The sequence below is a fragment of the Hyaena hyaena genome, unplaced genomic scaffold, assembly GCF_003009895.1.
Source record: "Hyaena hyaena isolate Hyena2069 unplaced genomic scaffold, ASM300989v1 scaffold_29, whole genome shotgun sequence".
Lineage (NCBI taxonomy): Eukaryota > Metazoa > Chordata > Mammalia > Carnivora > Hyaenidae > Hyaena > Hyaena hyaena.
Window position 1 is genome coordinate 3,664,249 of NW_024080661.1, and position 14,802 is coordinate 3,679,050.

Genomic DNA, 14,802 nt, shown 5'->3' on the forward strand with positions numbered 1-14,802 from the left:
GGGGGGGGGGGGGGGGGGGGGGGGGGGGGGAGGCCTGAGCTAAACACCGTACGTGAAGGGTCAGGGGAAGCAGGAGAGCCGGACAAGTGCAGCGGCGCGAGGGGCAGCACGGTAGAGAGCGCGGAGCCCCGGGCCTGTGTGCCGGCCTGGAAAGTGAGGTGGCAGCGGCACAGGACAGCGGCCACGACATGAAGAACTGGGCACCTCCTCGCGTAAGGGACACGCAGGAGGAAACTGAGAAGTGCAACGGAGCGGGGCTTCCAATAAGCAAACCCTCTGTCTGATGGTATGGAGACGACAATAGATTCTGGGACTGGCAGCATCAACGGAAACTGGAAAGTGGGCAAGGGCCAAAGTCACCGAAGGGACCTGGAAGGTGGGCCGTGTGGAGTCTCCCGTCTGCGGGCACACACCGTGGCCACACGGCCAGTGCATTTTCTGGGTCTCCTGCCACCCCGTCCTGTGCCGCGAGGAAGGCAGCGGAAGGCCAGGGCGGTCCTCTGAGTCCCCTGGGAACTCGGCCATTAACTTTCCTGGAAACGCATCAAGTCAGTGACAGAACCAGTCAGTGGTAATAATTTCCCTTTATTTAATCTCCACAGTCATGTCCCCTGGATCTTTTTCGAGTCACCGAGGAGAGGGGAGACTGGGGGTAAGGGGCTAGGCCATGCAGGGTGTAGAAGGCTCCTCCCCACATTTACTTGCCTCGGCAGAGGCAGGAGCCTGATCCGTCATCAGGATGGACCGCAAGACACTGAAGACAGACAAGACACTAGTGGACGCTGGGAGCTCACAGAGGCAGCTCAGGATCAGGGAGGCGCGATAAATCCCTGATGACGGACATTTCAAGTATCACCTCGGCAGGCCTACTGGTCAAACGAAGCCCTCGAAATCCCTTAGGGAACTCAGACCCAAAACACCAGCCGGGTGAGTGCAACAAAAGACCAGAGATACCACACGGTACAAAATAGTAATTATTTATATTTTCAAAAAGAAAAAAATTAACATTTGGAAGTCCCCCCCGTGGGAAAGGGGTGAAGTGGAAGGAACGGGGCTGGCTCCTGCGCAGGCGGCACGGCGGGTGCGAAGGGCTGAGCGATGTGTCCTGGGATCTTGGTCACACAGCGTTAACAGTACAATCTCCTTTTCTCTTCTCTCCTTCTTCGGTTTTTGTTTTTTGTTTTGTTTTGTTTTTTTTAGAAAAGGGGGAGGTGAGGGAGGAGAAATAAAATCAGAGAAAAATGCCAAAAAACATTTTCCACAATATCTAAAAACCGAGAACCGCGGTTCTAATCAAGACGGCACGAGTCCTGGATGCATTGTTGTTGGTTTTTCCAGTTTTCAACACCGACAGAGATCTTTTGCAAAAGCCACCGCATCAGAACACTCATCTTCCAGCTCAGAAAACCGCCTTCCCCTTTTGCCTTCGCTTGTTGTTTTTCATAAAAGGATAAAAGGATGTATTCTGTCCTTGCAAACAGTAAGTGCTAACAAGAGAGCTCTGCGGGCACTCGCGCGCTGGCGAAGAGCTTTCGCGAACATCCCGGCCGCCGCACCGCTGGATGGACTACGATTTCCCTCAACATAAATACTACTTGGAATCCACAAACTGAGTTTTGAGAAATTCTCCAAAGATCCTTTCTTCTTTCTTTGCCTTTTCCCTTCTCTTAAAACTAAATGTCCTCTCTCTTTTTTTTTTTTTTTCCTTTTTTGCTCCAGGCACCTGACGATTTGTTCCGCTCAGTCAGATGCAGACAGGTCTCTCTCCGAAGTGCCGCCGCCACCACCACCACCACCACCGCTGGGACGTCCTCAGGGCCGGCGCCTAAACTGAACCCCCATGGTGTCACACTCGGCCGGGCCCAAGGGAACACAGTGACACAGCGACAGGGTTTTCATTAGGTTGAACAGCCCCAGGCCCTGGGCCCTTCCCTCCCCCCGCTCCCCCCAAGTTTATTTAGTGCTGTTTTAAAGTCTGGGGGCCACGATGCAGTCCTGTGCCCCCACCACAGAGTCAAAGCTCCACAGCTGCGCCGTCTACCTGGTGGCCAGTGGCAGCAACGGCAGCTGCGGCCTGCGGAAAATAAACGGAGTCTTACGGCGGGCAGGATCTTAGGACTGCTTCAGGCGCTTGCGTGGGGGTCCCAGGAAGGGGCACTGTGCTGAAGCCAGAGAGCGGTACGCCTCAGCCACCAAGTGGGGATGGGACACCACCATGGACTTCCACCCAGAGGTCTCCAAGACATCCGAAGCGTGGCTAGGAGAAATGCGGAGAGACGGGTTACCAAAGGCACGCGAGAGATCGAGGAACCAGCCCCCGGGGAGCCTGATTTTCCAGCGTCCACTGGGAAGGGTGTCCCTGAGGAATGCGGAAGCAGAACCCTCAATAGGTGCCGACAGGTTGCCGGGCTGTGGCTGCCACAACCCTGAAACCCCGTGTTTGGAGCCCCTACGCTCTCACATACAAAAGGTGGAACATTCCGCAGGCTCTTCTCTGCATGACCAGTGCTCCTTATAGGCAGGGGTGATGCTGCTACTACAGAGAAAGAGCAAGGAATCTCTCGGTCAGGCAGCCCTGAGCTTCTGTGTGGCTCTGCCGTTTTCTAGTCCCTGACCACAGAGCATATCAGAGCCTGGGGCCCGTGCGCTCAGAAAGGAGGGGGTCGTAACCACACCCTACCGGCCAGTTAACATCTAAAAAGCACCACGCGAGTGTCCAGCACAGAGCGAGCGGTACCTAGGGGGACCATTTAAGGGTCTCTTCTCTCCCACTTTTGCCACACTTGGTAAACTCCTTTGAAACAGTCTTATAAACAGACTTAGTGGTGGTCGATTCCTGTTTTGGGGCATTTTCTGGGTCGAATAATGTTCACGCGTTTACCGGGCAACCTCTCAGACCCGCCTGCACCCCGAACTGCTGCTGTGAGGGGTTTCGAAGGCCCGCTTCTCCTCTTTGGGCTTTCCCCAACTTCTGTTCTCCAACAGGCGAGTGAGGAGGACAGGCCCCACCAAGAATTACTGCGGAAAGTACTCTGGCCAGGCCGCCTGTCATGCAGGAGGAAGGAGCAGATCTACCGGAACAAACACTTCTCTGAACGTACTTAACAACCTCACCTGCCGATTATCCCTTCCCTTTTGTCCCCGTCCCACAACCAACCGTTAGGTACATTTTACTAATGCCTACAAAACATCCTTCTGTCCTCCCAGAGTCTACACGTCCTCTAGCAAAGCCGTGAGTGTGAAGCAAAGACACTAGTTGCAGGGGGAGTGGGGGACACATCTTTTCCGGGCTGGCAACTTCTCGTTCTCTTCATTTCCCACCCCTGCGAGCAAGTACGACATCTCAGCAATCGCACTAGCCCTGGAAGAGTGAAACTGTCTTCTGACTGTCAAGCTGAAGGGAAAGATGAAAACCCTCTACTTACTACTAAAAGGGGTTAATGAAGCTACTTGCACGTCTTCCTCACTAATTCAAAGCCTTTCCCGTTTCTCCAGCTACCCCAACTACCTTGAAAGAACAACTCTGAAGATGCCAACTCACTAGTTGATGAAATCCACTGCCTGAGTTTTCAGCTGATCAGCGCTGTGGAGGTCAGCCAGGATGAGAATCTCTGCGGCGTTCTCCACGGAGAGGTTGCTGCAGAGGGCGTCCTCACACATGACCTTCAAGCGCTCCAGGGCGTACTGTAAAACACAAGCGCTGCCGCCGTCAGAGTGGGAAGGGCTCCGGGCTGCCACTACCGAAGCTGCTTCCTTCGCTGGTACCGTCCCGGGGCAGCTGCACAGCGTGTGCAATTATAAAACATCACCGAGCGCCCACGGCTGAAAGGAAGACAGCTGAGGTCAAGCACACGGCTGCCATTCAAGTCCTCAAGGCTCCCTATTAGAAAGATGGCAATTACAGAGGAGCTCCCCAAACTCCAGTTCACCGCCCCCCCCACCAAGTAGGATCCAAATGTTCCTTAGACCACCACCACCCACTCTCCCTTACGAAAGGAGGCCCGACTCTGCTTCAGGCCGATGGGACATGACAATGGACATTTCTGCCATCCTTTTCTTCGGAGCCAAACGGGCAAAGCACACGGTCACCAGCCTGGCAGGGAAGCCCAGACGGCCCCTGGGACTGTGACAAGGAGCCCTGTGGTGACTTTCACCAGCATCTGCGCCACTAGCTGGGCCTCAATGAGGGTCAACCAAAAGCCTCCTTTGAAAGAGAAAGGGATAAATGGGTCCTCTTTACCGGCCGAAGTGAAGATTCTCAGGGCATAGGAACAAAATAACAGAGAACCTGGGTCCTGTTTCAATCGAAAAACTTCCTAGTTTCCAAAGTGAAAGGTAGGAATGTTCTGGAAACGAAGGCCTGGTTTAACTAACACTGGGCACATCTGATCTAGCTGCTCTGTTCTGATGCCACTGTACTACTTGCTCTCAAATATGAGATTATGAACGTAACTAAGGAACTTCAGCAGTGAGGAGGAGGAAGGGCTAAAAGGAGGCATAAATAAAATGTAATTAATCCGTTCACAGGAGAGTGGTTTGCTTTACAGGCAGCCACAACCTCCGTACAGGTCGCGCCTTGAGGAACTCTGAGCGCAATGACACAACACGCCTTCAGGCCAAATCACGGCAATCAAACCAAGACAATTTGATTTTTACAAATTCTGGGCAAGGAGGCATATCTGCTGGCACTGTGATCTCCTGCAGCAGAAAGAGAGTTTTATTGGTTTTGGTGCAGCTTTAATTTTTTACATTTGAGTAACTGGAAAGCAGTTTCCATGGAAAACAGGAATGACACGAGACAAGCAAGAAATGAGGTGGCCGTTTTTGTTTTAAAAGGCTGCAAAAGGCTGAGTAAATGTTCTGCCTTTATGCGGTGCTGCACAGAACATTCCTCTCACCCTTTCTCAAAACATTCTTTTAAAAGGACTTTTACCGTGAACAGCTCTGATCCCTATTGCATAATTAGACAAAAGTAGCCATTCTTGTCCCTTGGGGGACCAAGTTTTTTCCCTTAATTATGCTTCTGAAAAACCTGCCTAATGGTTGCACTTGCCCAAGAGATTGAAATTGTGTCCCCCAGGCCTGGCCGACGTGTTGTGTTTTGCTTTTGGTCTAATTACACATGTCCCTGGGAGGCTGGAAAAGCTCAGGAGAACTGTTTCAGCCTCTTGGGTAAATTCTAGATGTTTAGATCCTTCCATGAAGGATTTCTTCTTCTGTTCTCCTGAAGCTCACAAGGCGTAAAGGTAAAAATGTCTCCAAATAAGCTCGGAGCAGAGACTGTCTAATGGGAAATTCTGAATGGAATTTGAAAACGCACCTTCACTTACTTTTCATTCACAAATTTAAAGCACTGCTGTGATTCAGCCACTTTGATCTTTTAAAACTGTAAGTTAACGCCCCGTCCTGAAAATAACCGTCCACAGATGGGCAATCCGTCCACAGATGGGCAATCCGGGCCCATCAGGGCTTCCCCGGTTGGCTCTCTGGCTGAGGAGCAGGAACGGACCCCCCAGGAATGACGCGACGGCAAGGCCGGCTCTGGGAATAGACACCGCTGAGCCCCGGTACTGCTGTCTGAAGAGTGGGCCTTTTGGGGATACTGCTCGTCCTTATGGGGTCATGAAGATGAGAGGGCCAAATACCTGGTGCGTATAAACTTCACTGAAAATCCGAGGGCGGGGGAGGCACAATCATAATAAACTCATGTTTATCAAAAGCTGTGTCTTCTCCTTCCCCCGAGTTCCCAGCGTGTGCTTCTTACTGCTTCCACCAAAAGCAAGATTCCCGTGGTCAAGCTAGCTCGACTGGGCGGGTATGGAATGTTTGCGCTGCTTAACTCTATTAATAAAATCTTGAAAGGTGATAAGAAGGATACAGCTATTATTCAATCCTTTTCATCAGCAGCACTGACTGGGTTTACAAGCCTCATCCTCTACAAACACTCCAAAAAGCTGATCAATAAAGATAAAGCTTCCACTATAAAAACAAGCACTTCCTCTGTTCCCAAGGTGCAAAGAAAGGTGGAAGGAGGGTATTCTTCTGGGCAAATCCTGGGGAGGCTCCGGTGCCCTCAGGGCTGTGCCAGCTTTGCCCTCAGATGGGCACTGCAGCATCATGGCAGGAGGCAGCGGCACCCACGGCGGGAACTGGCTTGCTCACAGGGTCCACCGCTGGCCAGGCGTAAGCCCTTTTAAGGAAAACTTCCATGGGATGAATAGCTACCCAAGCCCCCAGCTTGTACGTCCTCGGACCACAGAGCCTTGGAGGACAGGTTACCGAGCTCTTCCTGATGTATGTACGCAGCGAAAGTCCTTTTCCCAAAGTGTGTACTGGTGGGCACCAATCCCCGGCGGTCCCCGAAGAGAAGGATTCCACGGGTAACGAAATTAGAGAAACGCTATCCTATGCTTTTAGAGAATGCACAGTGCACGTTAACATAGCAAAGGTTCCGAGAAGTCCTGCAGTGATTTGACTTTAAACTCGGTGTTTCACTAGCATTTCCCCCCAACCTGATTTTGGGAATCATGGGCCTGTTTTGGTCATCACCTTATTTCCCTGATTCTAAGATGCATAATTTTAACTTTCACACTTTAACAGTTCTCAAACTGAAATGTGTCTTACCGTCGACACACACATTTACTGTAGTCGTATTTCTTTCTTCCCCAAAGAGCTACCGACCAACTCCTAATTCTGAATATGGTCTACTTCTGTAAGTACTTAGGTAAAAGTTGAAAACACTAGCGACAACACTGAGCAGAAGATCACTGTCTTATTGACAAAGGTGAAGGAAACATTAATGAACTCAGGGGAGGTGGGTGGGTGGGTGGAAAAGTGAAACAGGTGACAGAGAATGGAGGGTGTGCTTGCTGTGATGAACACTGGATGGTATACGAGGTGTCCAATCACTATCGTTCACGTGCAACTAATAGGACACTGTATATTAACTGGAATTAAAGGGAAAATAAAATCACTCACTATTTAGAAAAAAAGTTAACGAACTCAAGAACACTGCACAAATCCTAAAGCCAAATCGTAAATCCAAACATTAGTGTTATTTGAATCTTTAACATCACGGTGCTTACGTGTGATCACAACAGTGAAGGGAAGAGAGGTAAGCATCAAACTTATCCTTTTCTCTAACTAGGGGGACTTCCTTCATTCAAAGCAGGACACTGCGAAAGATCAACAGGGTTCTGCCAATAATCAATCGTGCTGGTAACGCAGAACCGTCCCGGCCACACTCGGACACAAGTCCATCTGACGGACTATGTAACACAGCGGCCCAGTGATGAAACTTAAGGGGTCACAAAAAACTACTTTTGTGATTATTTTTCTACTCTTTTCTCTTTTTTTTTTTTTTTTTTTGGGGTCACAAAAAACTACTTTTGTGATTATTTTTCTACTCTTTTCTCTTTTTTTTTTTTTTTTGAGAGAGAGAGAGCACACATGCATGCATGCACTGGGGAGGGGCAGAGGGAGAGGGAGAGAGAGGGGGAGAGGATTAACAGACTCGGCTTAATCTCATGACCATGAGAGCAGGACCTGAGCTGAAATCAAACATCAGACGCGTAAGGGATGGCACCACTAGGCGTCCCCATTTTTCTCGTCTCCTCTCACCTTGTCAGCAGCTGCCAGCAAGTCATCGGCCATTTTGTCGAGGTTGGGAGCCTTCCCCGTGTAAATGAAGCACATCATTTCCTTAAAAACTTCAGGCTCCACATCATTGATTTCAACCCGATTCTATGCCAGAAAAACTGAAAATGAGAAACATCCCAACAGAACAGAACCCCTAAACGACTGTCACGATTTTAAGCTCTGGTGAGAGAAAGGTCCGGATCGTCTAAAACCTAACAGGAAGGGGAATGAACTTTCTGCCCCGCTTCATCAGAACAGACACTCCTACCCTACGTACCACCTTTACCTTCTCAACCACAAGAGCGGGATGGCTCTAGCTTTTTTTTTTTTTTTGGCCTCTTCCTGAGTGGAAACACACGTCTAAAACCCTCCAAACTGGCTCATCTACTTGGGGCACAGTGAGTTTGCTTTTCCTAGAAAGCTTCCGGACCACCTCTCCCTGCTCTCAGGAAGTGTCCATTCAGAGAACGCTACTCCGTTTTAATAACACGACCAGAAAAATAAATCTGGTGTCAAATTAGGAAATCGTGTAGCTCTAGTCACCCAGCTAAAAAGACGTGTCTTCATTCTGTCACGTACCTTTTTGCTCTCCTCCATTTCATGTTCAAACATGGCACTAAAAACTGGAGAGCGAGCTACAAAGCGAAAAGGAAACAGACACAGAAGGTCAGCACACTTCTTGGTGAAACGTCTTGGTTTCTCTGTTATGAAGAGATCACTTTCTTTCCGGTCCCACTGCTATGGGGAAGGGTCTCAGCCTCAAATTATATCAGAATAATAAGATTCCTTTCTTCTTATATTATACTAATTAAGTGAATAATAATACATGGGGGGGGAAGAAATCAATTCTTTCTTTTCTTTTTCAAATGTTTACTAGAAAGAGAGAGTGCATAATCGCACGCATGCATGCAGGGGGGAGAGAGAGAGAGAGAGAGAGAGAGAGGAGGAGAATCCCAAGCAAGCCGCATGCTATCAGCGCTGAGCCTCACACAGGTCTTGGTCATACGAACTGTGAGATTATGAACTGAGCCGAAATCAAGAGCCAGAGGCTCAACTGACTGAGCCAACCAGGTACTTTTTTTTTTTTTTTTTCAAGGATTTTATTTTTAACTAATCGCTACACCCCACATGGGGCTTGAACTCGCAACAATGAGATCAAGAGTTACATGCTCTACAGACTGAGCCCACCAAGAGTCCTGAAATTACTTTTAAAATAATTTCTCAAGAGCTCCAATCCAACCATTCATATTTGAAGGGAATTACTTAAATGACCTCTGCAGGATGACAACGCTCTCCTCTGGGTAGATATGGGGGTTCAAATGGAAGATCCTTCATGTTCTACTACCCGGCTTTTTGCCTGGAACAATGACACCAACTTTCTCCAGTTCTAGGGCTCATAAGCAAGGAGGCCAAGAACAGGGCTCGAAGGCAACCATGAACTAGAAGAGACACGTGCTTGCTGGTGGGAGGCCGTCCATTCCTTCAAGCCGTGTACCCACAGTAGAGATGGTAATGCCCCAAAGAGGCAAAAACATTCTTAGGTATTACAATCCTCTGTGGCCCTTTAAAACTCAACCTTTCCTGACAAAATCTTAATCCTTAGTATCTACTGTTTCCCATTGAGAATAGTTTGATTTTTTTGTCCCCTTGGGAGAGTGGGGATAATGAAAAAAGGGTGAGAAATGGTGTTCAAAGCTATGCCCACTGTAGTCCAATGAACACGGAAAAGCAAGTCAAGTTTATTTCAACCATGAAAGTGATAAAAGGCTTTAAAAACTCGAATTTTATCATGTGGTCCAATAAATCAGAGGTTTCGGTGAAAGCTGAGACTACCTGAGAGAGGGGGACCGGATGGAATTTATAGTAGGATTCTGAGCTAACTGGTTACTTGAACTTTGGCCTATGGTGTATGTCCAAAAGAACGAATTTTGGATCTGTCATTTTCTGATCACATGATCTTGGGCAAATCACTTAACCCTCTGAGACTCGCTATTTTAATCTATTCCAAAGAGACACTGGTTCTCATGGTTTTTATTTCAGAAGGCTCATCAACTAGAAAAGTGCCAAAATACATCACAGAAGCTGAAGATTAACGGGCTGGTGCTTTTAATTCAAAAAAAAAAAAAAAAAAAAAAGGGAAGGGTCCAAGCAGTGACAGGTTTGGAGGGTCTTCAGAGGCTAGACAGAAACTGATGCTACGTGAATAAACAAAATCACCTGGGGGGCAGTAAGTAGAGGAAAAGAGAACTGAGGTGGACCCTTAGGGACACCAGCGAGGACAGGGATGCGTGAAGAAGAGGGAGGCCACATACCAGAAGTAGCCAGAGCACCAGGAGGAAAAGCAGCAGAAGAAATCTGGCGCCATGTGAACTAAGGAACCCTCCACATTTGGGAACTTAGGGAAACTGCTTTCGTGGCATGGAGGTGAACTGAGGATAAGGGGGAGGAAAGACATAGAGACAGTAAATGTGCTAACTCAGGAAGCCTGTCAGCTCTATTTAAAGAGAGAAAGAGAGAGAGAATAAATGAATGAGTAACTAGAAGGAGAAGCCGGAGCCTGAGTCCAGGCTAGGGGTAAACAGGCAAGTGGGGAAAGAGAGATGGTGGAGATCCCACCCAGCAAGGGTGTAACTGGCAAGGAAACAGAAGTAGGAAAGGCCGCCTGCTTTGGCCGTAAGGAAGGACGCCTCCCCCACGGAGAGTGCAAGGAGAATGTGGGTAAGGCGACAGGCCCGGGCTGAGGGAGAAGGGCCCCAGTTTTCTCTCAGAAGCAGCAGCAAGCATCCCTTTGAGGAGCTAGCTGGAGACTCAAGGAGACTGGTAAACAGTCTGAAGGAGCTATTGTCACGAAAAAGAAAGGGAGCCGCGTCTCTGCTGAAGAGGCCCTGGCAGTGCCGAGAGCCAGCTGAGCGTGGAGACGCTAGCCGAAGAGTTAATGACTTCCCCTGGCACGCACAGTAACACCTAGCTGAGAGCAGGAACAGGAAGGCGGTTAGATGGAGCCAGACTGAGGTTCTGCCAGGTGTGTATTTTAGAACGACGGAGCTGAGAGTCTTGGTAAGAAATTTGTTGCCTGAAAGTTCATGTGATTTCCTCTCGTGGCTTATGGTCGGAACAGAAGTCCGTGGCTGACTGCCATGCCTTCGTGGGAGGCGAAGTCAGTCCTGCCTATCAGCTCCTGCTCGGCGTCAGTCCTTCTGGTCTTAAGGACCAAGGGCCTATTATCATCAGAGCAAGCCCTGATCTTCCACGTCATTCTCATTCTTCGAGTCTGTCTGTCTGAACTGAAGGGATGGCTAACACTGCAGGGAGGGGGGGTTTCTTAGCTAGACGGTGGTTTAGTCCTGGGTCCAGTATCTTCTCCATTACCACCCAAGTCCCTGTCTAGTGGAGAACACCTGCTCTTTACTGGTGTTTGACATCCACCCTCTAGGTACAGAGGCATCCGTCCCCCGCCCGACAGTGGTGGCCTGATACGGACAGCAGCCTCTGGGTTATGACCGCTAACATCCCCGCCATAAAGAAAACACATCTAGCTTCAGTTTTCTCACACCAGTTCCAAACAGTGATGCTCTTCCAAAGGTGATCATGCAGCCACCGTGTTTCCTTGTGTCACCAAAACCAGCGCTCCCCGCGAACGGACACCAACCTGCCAGGATGGCTTTGTGAGCCTGGAACTCCTGGCCGGCAACGCACAGGCAGCAGTCGGTGAACCGGGAGTTCTCCCACAGGCCCCCCAGCTCATCGGCCAGCCGGCACTCGGGCACCTTCACCATGTTCATCGTGTTCTGGCCAGAAATGTTGACGGAATCTTGCACCACGCTCACCTGTGAAAGACAAGGAAATCCAGTCCGAAGGGTCTGTGGCCGGGAACCTTCTTCCCAGCGGGAGGAGAGATGGGGTTCACGCCCATGCCGCAGGCCCTTCAGATACAACCGCTCTTCACGCTCTCCTCAAACCACTGCCACAAATGAAGGCTTCCCCCCCGGGGGCCCAGCAACCTCCGGTCTGCCACCGTCATCCTTACTCCACGCCGTCCTCGGCCGAGAGGCACAAAGCCCCACAAACCTCCTCCAATGGCCACTGGGCTCCACCGCCCCTGCCCTGAACACCTGGGCAAAGCCACGGGGTGGGGGCAAGGGGACACAGACCTAAACACGTATTAAACCCCAAGTGTTTACCTTATTCTGCCTTATGCAAAAGGTCAACTACAAAGAACTCCCATGGAAACTACCATTTAAAACTCTCTAGAAGAAAGAATCTGATAAGCCTAAAAGCAGTGTATTTTAGTTAGGTATGGACCATGAAAATAAAAGGCAGCTCCATCAGGCCCGGTAAATGACTGGCACTTCCTTATGGATGGTAGTCGAATGAACAGAACTCGGCTTGGAAGACCCTCCCCAGCAGTGGCAGCTGGGTGGGCATCCCACACCATTCCCACCCTTCCTCGGTCCTTTGGGACAATGACATACAAGATGGCCGGCCCCAGGCAGACATGCACTGACTGCTCTGGACTGGAATGACAACCACAGATTTACAGAGGGATCCAACCTGCCCCTGTGACTTCAGCTGCAGCATGCTTTAACTAGTTGAAAGAACTGTTCGGCCTAGATAAAAACCAAGGTAACTTCTAGACGGGTCAGTGAAACTCAGATAAATCTGTTAGGATACCAAGTACAAGGATGTATGTATCATAGAGCATTCCAAAATAAATAGATGCTAGCACACCAAAGGGAAGACCTGGCAGATCAGTCCTCTGCCTAACAACCATTGCTGTGTCTCATCTCGTCCGTCATACGGCGTCAGACGTGCTAATATGCAGCCGAATTCACACACCCTGAGAATCGGCTCCTCACTCCTTCTATCGCTATGAGTTAGATGGGAAAGACAGCTTAAGGAACATCCCAAATGACCCAAATTTCTCTCAACCTTCAAGACACAAGCCGCCCTTTAAAGGCAGTCATAAACCCAGAGGCAAAATGAACGCCCCACCCATATGACCCTTAGTCACTTTTGTGCAGGAGTGAGATATTTACTATCAGGTCAAGAAATTGATCCATTTGTTTAAAACCAGGCATTGTGATCTCAAGCAATGAAGCAGCCAAGGTAATCAATTATGAGTGTACCTAACATTTATAGCACATTTAGCAGAGCCAGGGAATAACATTGTTTTAATAGCTCAGGGGCCAGCACAAACTACCGCACAGACATTTTCCCTCGTGCCGTGTAAGATCTCTAGTTTGGTCTAGCTACTTTCTCATACTAACACCAAAAGTAGAAGTTTCCTGTTTCCGGCCATAGCTTTGAAATATTGATTTAAAAAAAAAAAAAAAAAAGGAAAAGGAAAAGACCAATTAAATCCAACTTCCTCCTTGGGAAAGGCAGGAGTCTCCTGGGATGGTCAATGGAGGGAATGGAAGACGCTTCTGGCAGTGGGTTCCTAAAGCTTAAATGAAAGCAGGTTGACAGGAGCCCAGAGTCATTAATACTGGATGGCAATTTCCTAGACTGGGTAAAATGAACTGGCAAGAACAAAGCTGAATTCCAAGCCATGGTCACCAGCACGGACCCTCCCTCTGCTGGTTAGATGGGCGCCTGCTAGTGAGTGGGGCCCGAAGACCGTGGTTTATCTCGCTGGGGCGATGCGCCTCTCTCCAGGCACACACAGGAACACAGCAGGAAGGAGAATGTACCTTTCCTGTCTGAGCCAGACTTGTTCTATAGATCTATGGGCGCCGGGAGCCTCCCAGGCTCTGAATGTCTGGCACCTTTTCCAACATTAAATACGCTTAATTAAAAATAAATTTTAAATGGCATTCACAAATGAGTCTTCGGAGCCCAAAACTTTCAACTTAGGAAGGGATTGTTTTTCCTCTGCAAATGATGATGCTAAAATGAGACCATCGTGCGAAAAACCAAAGATATTTTTTTAATGCCTCTGAAGTTGACCACGGAGACTCATTCAGAATTGCAGCTGTGAAGATGACGTGAATGTGACATTTATGTCGTCTTATAAACGACTACATGAAAATGTCTCAGGAAGGCTGTATAACCCTCTACATTTCACGCTGTAAATGGGCCTCACTTTTCAAGTCAATTCCTTTTCTTAAAGAAGCAAATTCCATAAAAGACGGAAGACCATGCCAATTCTTGTACATATTATCGAAACCTAAAAAGTCAAGGTAAGACCGATGGAAACATTTAAACTTGCATACAAGGACAACAATCGAGGGGAAAATAGACTGCACAGAGACAGTCTGCGGCAGCACCATTACCTCTAATCAAAGACCAGCAACAATCTGAACAGCCCCCAGTAAGAGCACAACAAACTGCTGTGTCCTCTTTCACACAGCACACCATGACAGAGCTCCGCAACTGCAAGAGCGATGGTTACACCCACCACACAACATTTTACACACATAAGGGGAAGGCGGCAACATGACCTACATGACCTGCATATGCTTGGGCGCCATTTTTATTAAGTGTACAAACAAGCAAACCAAAACAGGCACACAAGCCAACAAGGGGATGATAACATACGATCTGGAACAGACCATCCTCTGTGTGGGAAGAAGCACACACGGGGCTGTTCCAAGTCACCAGAGATGCTGGTGGGTCGGGCATCAGGTTTACAACATTATGTTTATGGCCTATAATGACGTTACATAGTAAATCACCACTTCTGTGGTCAATGTTGGTGTCATCATGCAGTTCAACTAATATAGCCAAACCAACTATTAAGAAGACGATAAAAAAGAAAAACAGATCCACATATTTAATATGTGATCAAAATACATATTCCCAGGCTATGAAAGGATATTCTATGTTTGAGAAGGAAAGCCATAGTTTAAGACTCATCTAGTGTCTAGACAGTTCACATCTGGGATTCGCTACTTCATATGGTATTTCACATTTCAACTTCAGGTGCAACATTACAAACAGACCCTGGGATCTGCTACCTGTCGGAGGTACATAGAGTGGAAGTGGAACATATGCATCTTTATGGGAAATAGCTGTTTGTTTTCAATCTAAACAGAGAAAAGAATCAATAGAAGCTGAAATATTTCATGTAGATTTTCTGTGAACCGAAGTATTAAAGAGAAATTAAAAGCATAAAGCCTCCGTGATTCTTCCATTACCAAAGTTGATCACCGCTGTTAAGAA

At 48.5% G+C, this 14,802-nt stretch overlaps 1 protein-coding gene across 2 annotated transcripts in view; it reads right to left on the bottom strand.

Moving 5' to 3' along the window:
- Positions 1–961: 961 nt before the first annotated feature.
- LOC120229039 (speckle type BTB/POZ protein) overlaps positions 962–14,802 on the bottom strand; it is a 67,439-nt gene continuing 53,598 nt past the window's right edge. For both annotated transcript variants that reach the window (XM_039227777.1, XM_039227778.1), the window contains 5 exons: positions 11,288–11,465; positions 8,218–8,273; positions 7,621–7,743; positions 3,542–3,684; positions 962–2,257 (listed from right to left, as the gene is read on the bottom strand). In XM_039227777.1, the coding sequence (XP_039083708.1) occupies positions 2,113–2,257; positions 3,542–3,684; positions 7,621–7,743; positions 8,218–8,273; positions 11,288–11,465 (645 nt within the window). In that variant the 3' untranslated portion in view covers positions 962–2,112. The remainder of the gene's footprint in view (positions 2,258–3,541; positions 3,685–7,620; positions 7,744–8,217; positions 8,274–11,287; positions 11,466–14,802) is intronic.